At 63.2% G+C, this 7,854-nt stretch overlaps 2 protein-coding genes across 2 annotated transcripts in view; one reads left to right on the forward strand and one right to left on the reverse strand.

Annotated features, from left to right (window-relative positions):
* TSEN54 (tRNA splicing endonuclease subunit 54) overlaps positions 1–2,525 on the reverse strand; it is a 16,629-nt gene extending 14,104 nt beyond the window's left edge. Inside the window, exons 1-5 of the mRNA XM_014586677.1 lie at positions 2,338–2,525; positions 1,972–2,166; positions 1,235–1,388; positions 233–354; positions 45–163 (exon numbers count right to left, since the gene is read on the reverse strand). Coding sequence (XP_014442163.1) covers positions 45–163; positions 233–354; positions 1,235–1,388; positions 1,972–2,166; positions 2,338–2,525 — 778 coding nt within the window. The remainder of the gene's footprint in view (positions 1–44; positions 164–232; positions 355–1,234; positions 1,389–1,971; positions 2,167–2,337) is intronic.
* Positions 1,385–7,854, forward strand: part of CASKIN2 (CASK interacting protein 2) — a gene marked incomplete in the record, with an annotated part of 32,474 nt that continues 26,004 nt past the window's right edge. Inside the window, 5 exon segments of the mRNA XM_027770788.1 lie at positions 1,385–1,501; positions 2,612–3,123; positions 6,796–6,847; positions 7,332–7,429; positions 7,753–7,850. Coding sequence (XP_027626589.1) covers positions 3,030–3,123; positions 6,796–6,847; positions 7,332–7,429; positions 7,753–7,850 — 342 coding nt within the window.

The following is a 7,854-nucleotide window of genomic DNA, read 5'->3' on the forward strand; positions in this document are numbered from 1 at the left end:
CCCCCCCCGGCCCCCCCCCCCCAGCAGCTGCCAGAGCTCCTCGCGGCACAGGCGCAGCCTCTCGGCCTGGGTCTCGGAGCCGTCGGGGAGGAAGTCCTTGGGGCCATGCGAGCGCTGGGGCAGCTTCTGGGTCCGTGAACGGGCGGCGAGGAGCTCCCGAGCGCTGGGGGAGAAGGGAAATACGGAGTTAGAGCCGCCGCACCCCGGGCCCTAGTTCCCCTATCCCACCCACCCCACGCTCCCGCGTCGTTCAGGAACCTCCACGGTCGCGGGCTCGGGTTCGGGCTCCATCTGGCCGCCGTCTGCGCCTGCGCGCCCCGCGGGCTCCGCCCACCGCCGGAAGTCCGCGCGGCCCTAGACCACCGCCGGAAGTCCGCGCGGCCCTAGAGCCCGCGGATCCACCCTCGGTTCGTAGTCCCGCGGTCCGCAAGGCTGCTCCCCGCCTTCCCGCCTGTCCTGGGTCCTAGCGCCGGCCACAGAGCGTGCCTGGATCCGGCGGCCGAGAGTTTAGCTTGAGGCTTCCTGGATATGAAGGCTCCCCTCTCCTGTCTCCAGCCCTTCTCTGGACCCCTCTCGTGAACTTGGGAGTGTGGTATAAACAGACAAATTGTGACTGTCCCCTCCTCAGCCCTGGAACGTTCCCGTCTCCACCACTTGCTGGGAAAGGAGGGAAAGGGATTAGAGAGGGGAGAATGGTCCCAGCTTTGCGAGCTAAAGGCGACCCGAGGCCCGTCAGGACCGGTCCGGGAAGGTTCGGTGTTCCTTCAGGATCTTCCGCTGGGTCCCTTCCGAAGGGCTCCGAAGCCGGGTTTCCAGGGGGCGGGAGGCGCTGTCCGCCCCGCGATGGTGCTGAAGCGCCACCCTCTCCTCCATTCTCATCTCGAGGCCGGGGGCCCCGCCCCTGCCACGGTGGGCCACTCCGACACTGCCCGCTAGGTGGCCCCATTGCCCAGGCCAGCGGCTGTGGGGCGCAGACACTGGCCGCGGGACCCAGAAGGGGCGAGGGGCAAAGGGAGCTTCCCAAGTGGGGTCCCCGGGCTCAGCTGCCACATGTTCAAGTCATGTCTTTCCCACCCAGTCACACCCAGGGTATCTCGACCTTGGGTCTAATCTAGTCGCCGCAGGTCGCCCGGACTCCGCAACCGGGACACAGCCGCGCCAACTCTTGCCCTCAACCCCCGCTCCGGTTCACCTGGGCGCATGCGCTGATCCGGCCCTAGCCTCCTGCCCAGACCAGCGCGACGGGGCGGGGCCTGGCGCGGATGGGGGCGTGGCCGCAGGCACTGACTGACAGCCCGACTGCGCGGCCGGGACGGTCCCTCTGCTCCCGATCCGGCGGGGGGGGCGGGGGGAGGGGCGGGATTTCCTGCGGGAGGCGCTTAGCCGGCCTTGGAAAAGGAGAAGGAGGAGAAAGGGGGCAGGGGGGGCGGTGGGAGCCTGCGTCCAAAGTGCCAGGGACCGCGCTGGTCCAGCCGGACCCCCAGCAGGGCGGCGGGGAGAGGTGAGAACTTGGGGCCTGAGCTGGGGGTCAGCGCCCTTGGGGTCGGGCACAAACTAACTTTTCTTGCGGGATCGGAGGGCGCCTCCATCTCTCCACTCCTTTCGTGTTCCTGGAGCCCCTTTTTTCCGTCCTCCCATATCCATCCCTCCGGCGCTTGGCCCTCTCGGTCCCTCCTGCCGCTTTGTTCCCCCGGTGGGCCTGAGCTGTGCGGGGCTGGGCTGCGCTGGGCAGGGCTGGGGGTTGCGCGGCGCTGGAGGGGCATTCCGGGGGGCGGGGGAGCCAGCCCGACCCCCGGTACTGCCAGCGGCGCCCTCCCCCCCAGCGTCGGCTGCGGGCCTTGAAGGGGAGTGCCCTCTGGGTTGGGCTTGGGACATTTTGGGAATGAGGGGTTCCCAGCCAGGGCCCCTGGCCTGCACGGGTCTCATGCTACAAGACTTTGGCAACAAATTCACCGCCACTGAGGAACTGACGTAAGCGTATCTGCAGTGAGGTCGAGAGTTTGGGCTTCGGGTTCGGGCCTGGGGGGGGCCCCGGAGCCCTGTTTGCCACAGAGCCCCAGCTCTAACTGTTCTCTGCCCAGCTGCTCCCCCACCCAGAACAGGGGGTTAGGATGGGTCAGCAACAGGTGCCATAAAGCTTCCCTGTCCAGCTGGCAGATGACCCCCCTAGAAATGGGGGCCCATAAGCTCACCACTCCACCCCCTCAGTTCATAAAGAGCCCTGGGGCTGGGGAAAGCTGAGGTGGGGAGGCGTCTGGGGGCAGGCACCTTCCCACAGGGAGTGACCCTTGCCGCCTGCCCGTGTCTGACCCTCCCAGGCCCCACCTCCTGGCCTACCAGTTGTCTGTGGGTGTCGGAGCCTGGGGCTGTGGAGAACAGGCTGCTGGCCCAGCCAGCCCCAGTGTGTCGTGCTGCCAGGGCCCCTCCTGCCCAAGGTTGAGGTGCTGCCAGGTGCCCTGGGGCCCCAGTGACTCAGCCTCCCCCTCCCAGAACGCCACTCTCCCCTCCACATGCTCCTTGTGCATGGCAGCTCCCTTCTCTCCAAGGGACAACCAGGATAACTGGGGGCTCCCTGGCGATCCTGCTTATCCTGCTTCTGGGACCCTTGCAGGCTGTGACCCAGCTTTCAGCAGACCCGGAGACCTGGCTACCACTGCTGCCTGAGGCCCAAGGGAATGCTGGCTGCTCTCTGGGTGGGCATTGGTGCTCCCAAGCCAGGAAGATTGGCGGGCCCAGTCCTGGCCCATCCCGGCTGTCGGAAGCTGCAAGCTGATACCCAGCCAGATTTCCACGCTGCCTCCACCCTCTCAGAGACTGGCTTTCCTGCTTGTGGTGGCAGCTCACAGAGCACCTTTAGGGAGTAGCCATCAGCGCCTGACAAGGAGCCCACTGCCTGGGACAACAGACGTGCTCCCTGGACCAGGAGCCCTCCACAGGGCTGAGGCATGGCCCCCTGACACTTCAACTTTGACCAGTTCCTCCGCCTCTGCTCTGGACTCCTGAGCCCAGAGCCTGGTCCCGGGGCCAGGATGGGTCGTGAACAGGACCTGATCCTTGCTGTCAAAAACGGAGATGTAACCGGCGTGCAGAAACTGGTGGCTAAGGTCAAGGCTGCGAAGACTAGTGAGTATTTGATGGGCTGACCATCCAGCCGAGGTCTCCTTGAGTGCTCAGGCCACAGAAGCAGTTGGGAGGAAGGGGAGGGAAGGGGCGCTGTGTTCTGCAGACTTGCAGAGAGAGGATTGCCTTGTTCTGGGTAACGAGTGTTTCTGTGTGGGAGGACCAGAGAGGAAATTGGGTCCCCTTTTGCTGTGTGTCCTTAGGCAAGCCACTTAGCTTCTCTGAGCTGCAGTTTCCTTGCCTTCAAAGTGAAAAGGCTGAAGGACATCCATTCGCATTTTCATCAAGTGCCTGTCGTGTGCCAGGCTCTGTTTTAAGCCCTCATCTATAGCAGCGAGCAAAACAGACCAAAATCCTGCCCTGGTGGCCTTGCCTTCTAGCAGGTGGTTTTTCAAATGTGCTTTTTGGAATCGAGGGTTGAGAAAGACTGAAGAGATGGAATTTCATCCCCAGCCCCTGCTCACTCTTCATCTCGAGCATCTCTCTGTCTAAGGATGTCTATAGTTTCCAGAAAGAGAGTCTACTTCTTTGAAAGCACTAGCCACTTGCTAAAGCCTCTGTCCCCTGACTTTCCTGCCTGTGTCCCTTGGCTGTATGTGACCAAAGTGAATTTTCCAGGGGTTTCTATGCAACCTGGGGGCTGGATGCACAAGTGAGCATGCCTGAGCCCCATCCCTCAGGTCCTTCTGTGGTGAGACCCCCCTCCCTAAGAATAAGCCTCTGGCTTCAGGACAAGTTCCCAAGAGGCCACTAGAGCTGTCACCTTGAGATCCTAGACCAACAAGGGCAGGAGGAAGTTCTGGCCACTCAACGGGGTCTGGAGGAAGAGTTTCCTGGATGGGAGAGTTTCTTCTGGAGTGCTGGGGCTACGGCCCTGTACACAGCAAGGAGTCCCCCAGACTACCTGCCTGCACACACTTTACTGTCCCCACCCATACCTGGGGTGCAGGGTGCCAGAGGAAGGATATGAAGGGCGTGCACCCACTTGCACAGAGCCGGAGCCCCGAGGCATGGAGCAGCGGATCTGCCCTGGGGCAGCGGGAACAGGCTGGACATGTGAAGGGGAGAAGGCGCGAGAGAGGTCCCGGGGGAGGGCACTGGGGCCCAGGAGAGCGAGCCACTCCCTCTCCCCCTCACCTCAGTGTTGATTTTGGCCACCTGCCCAGTGGGGCCTTGGCGAACTACTGCTGGCCTTGTGGCCCTAGAAGGCCCCCTTTGAGGCCCTCAGAAGGGCAGGCAGAAGGGGTCCAGAGGCCGGTGGCAGGGGCTTCCCTGTCAGAGGTCTACCCTGTCCCAGCTCCTCGTTCTAGAAGGTGCCCTGTGCCCAGTGTGTCTCTGGGAGGGAAGAGTCCTTCCCTCAACTCCCCTTGCGCAGGTTACAGGCTCAGCGAGACACAGGCCTGGGACTCTGTGAGGTCCTGGCACAGTGCCTCCTCTCCTAGCCCTCAGAGAAGCCGGAGAAGCTGGTGACAGAAGTGAGATCACAAGGTGACATTCACAAACCTTAACAGTTTATAAAGTCTTGGAATCACCTCACTTCCCTGTCAGGTAGATCTTCCATAACCACTTTGCAGATAAAAGAGAGAGACACTCAGAGAGGGTTAGTGATTTGCTCAAGGTCACACAGCTGTGGAGTGGCAGATCAGAGACATTGTGCCCTGTCCCTTGTGTCCTCATGCTCTGGGGTGGTAATAGAGCTTTCTGGCTATTCAGAGAGAGAGCAGAGAAGGGGTGCCCCCAGCCTCCTCCGATCGCTGGCTGCCATTCCCTGCCACCGTCCAGGTCCTCCAAGCAGGTGACTAGAGGGGGGCAGTTGCCACAACCCTGTGCCCTCCCCACCCCCTTTTCTGAGCGTCTCCTTCTTTGGCCAGAGGAAATGAAGTGGGCTGGGGTGGCCGTCTGAGCTCACATCCTCGGCCCCAGCCTAAATCAGGAGCGACACTTCCCCCCAGAGCTAGGCCTGGGAGGAAGGTCATGCTGCATCGGAAGTGCCTGGAGCCACTGCCAGGAACCGGGACTCTCCACCCTCCACCAAGGTCCCGAGCCCGGTCACTCTGAGCCTTCCCCCCACCGCCTTTCCGGCTATTGTTCTAGAAAGAACGGAGCCGCCCAGACTGACCCTGCCCCTGTTCCTGTCCCTCCTGTCACTTTGGCGTGCCCCTCCCCAGAAGGTCCCTCCACTGAGCTGCTTCATCTTGAACTACCTAGGCCGGCAGGCTGGCAGAGGGTGAGTGGGATGAAGGACTTTCTGTGTCTCTTCCCTGACAACCTCATTGTCTTCACTGAGGCTCAGAGAGGTGTCACAGCTGGTCAAGGTCACACAGCCTGCGAGGCAGAGCGAGCGTTTGAACTATGCACGTCCTGCATCTAGAGTTCCTGTTCCTGCCACCCCAAGTGGTCCTGTGGGGCCTAGAGGGGGCTAGAAGGGGCTAGAGGCCATGAGGCCTGGGTCTCTCCCTGGTGGGCCATCCCTTTGGTTCCTCTGTCCCGCCCAGGGTCTCTGTTTACCTTTCCGACAGTGTCCTTCAGCCCAGCCCTGAATGTGGCTGTCCCTCCCTCTGTGTCCTGTGCTCCCCGCTGCAGAGTTGGTCCCTCCTGTTGGAATGAGGCCCCGTCTTGCCCAGGCTGCCTGGGTATTCAGGGGCCCACCAGGGCCTGGGGGGCAGGCCTGGACCAGCATGCTTGGCATCCTGCCCAGCCCGGGTTGAGCCAGGCTCCCTCCTTCCCGGCAGGGGTGGGTTCCCACAGAAGGTTGGGGCCGCCTGTGACCGGCCTTCCCTTCCTCTCTCCACCACTTCCAGGACGCTCCCAGCCGTGCCTGGCTCACACAGGGGTAACTGTGTGAACCCTGTCTAGGAGGGGCGCCCTTTGCTCCCCCAGCCAGTAGAGAGCCCCTGCCGGGGGCAAGGACATCCCTGTGAAAAGCCTGTGGGTGTGGAGTCAGTGCCTCCCCAGCAGGCTGAGAAAGCACTGAGACGCAGAGGAATGGTGGCTTCTCCGGCTCTGCCAGAGAACAGGGGAGCGCTGAGTGCAGCTGCCGAAGCCCGCACGCTGCCAGGGGCCGGGCGTGGCACTCAGAACCCCATGAGCAGGCTCTGTGATGTTCTTACAGATGAGGACACTGAGCCTGAAAGGTCAAATGACTTACCCAAGGTCACTTGGCTAGCACATGGCAGTGCTGGGGTAAGGTCGAGGTCTGTCCGACGCCGCCTTCCCCATCACGCTTCACTCAGGGACATCCCAGGGCTGGCACTGTGGTCCTGGAGTCCAGCCCTGGCATCTGTCCTGCTCTTGACTGTGTGGTGCCCCTTCCTCTCCCCGTTGACCCCCCTCGCCCCATGGACAAGTGACTCGTCCCCTGGCCCGCTCAACAGGAATGTTAACCATGCGCTCCGTGGGCCCATCCACCGAGGGCACATCATGCCAGTGCCCCTCCCCGCCCCCTTTGCCTCTATAAGCAAGCTGGCTGGAGCCGGGAGGCCAGGCCACAGCTGCAGCAGTGCCCTGCTCAGCATCCTGGGGAGCCACGGGGATAGACGGGTAGAGGGCCATGGGGCAGGTGCTTTTCTGCGCACCGAGAGGTCAGCCGGGCTTTGGGAGGCAGGGGGGGTGCACCGGCTCAGGGTGGGGGAGCCTGGCGTTCGGTGCCCTGATGCCGCCTCCCCTGACCCCCAGAGCTCCTCGGCTCCACGAAGAGGCTCAATGTCAACTATCAGGATGCTGACGGGTGAGTGTGGGGGGGTCTTCCCACGAGCTGCTGGGTGAGAGGCAGAGCTGGGGGTGGGGTGCAAAAGGGAAAGACCCCAGCCCGAGTCCCTTCCCTTCTCAAACGTGGGCCCCAAAGTGCATTTGCCGAGACCTTGGGTCCTGCCTGTGGAGTTGGCCCTGAGCTAGGGGAGGGGGCCTCCTTGGGTCAGATTCCTTCCGGGGGCCCCCTTTTCTACCCTAGAGGGTAGGAACCCTCGAGCTCCTGCTCCCACAGCCCCCTCCCCGGGGAATGCTGGGGGGAGGCCAGACAAACAGGCCTCTCAGCCCAGACACTGGGCCCTTTCATGCTGTGGCCGGCTGCTGCGCTCCCACGGCAAAGCTGGCGGGTGGGGTGGGGGACAAGTCACCGTCCCTGCCAGCCCCGGGAAGGGTTTGGGTGTGGAAGGCCAGGATTTGGGGGCGGGGTTGCTCCGTGACACCCTGTGCTGTGTCCTGCCCTGCAGATTCTCGGCTCTGCACCACGCCGCCTTGGGAGGCAGCCTGGAGCTCATAGCCTTGCTGCTGGAAGCTCAGGCCACTGTCGACATCAAGGACAGCAACGGTAAGACCCCGTGTGCCCTGCCCCCAGACCGGAAAACAGCCCCGCTAACGTGGGCTCGCCAGTGGCATTGCCCTCTTTCATCTTTACACCCTTCTGGGGTCGTGGGGGGTGCTGACCCCTTTATTCAGAGGAAGAGGTTGAGGCTCAGAGAGGCTATGTCACTGTCCCGGGGTTACCAGAGCACCCTGCTGGGCGCTGTGGGGCTCTGGCTTCAGCCCCATACAGCTGGACCGTTTCCTGTCCAAACCCAGGGTGGCTCGGTACTCTGCTCCCTGCCTGCCACCCCTTCCGCCCCAGGACCTCTCTCCAAACCCCTCCCCCAGGCATGCGCCCCCTGCACTACGCAGCCTGGCAGGGCCGGCTGGAGCCCGTGAGGCTGCTGCTGCGTGCCTCCGCGGCGGTCAACGCAGCCTCACTGGACGGGC

Source organism: Tupaia chinensis, unplaced genomic scaffold (genome assembly GCF_000334495.1).
Source record: "Tupaia chinensis unplaced genomic scaffold, TupChi_1.0 Scaffold000159_1, whole genome shotgun sequence".
Classification (NCBI taxonomy): domain Eukaryota; kingdom Metazoa; phylum Chordata; class Mammalia; order Scandentia; family Tupaiidae; genus Tupaia; species Tupaia belangeri.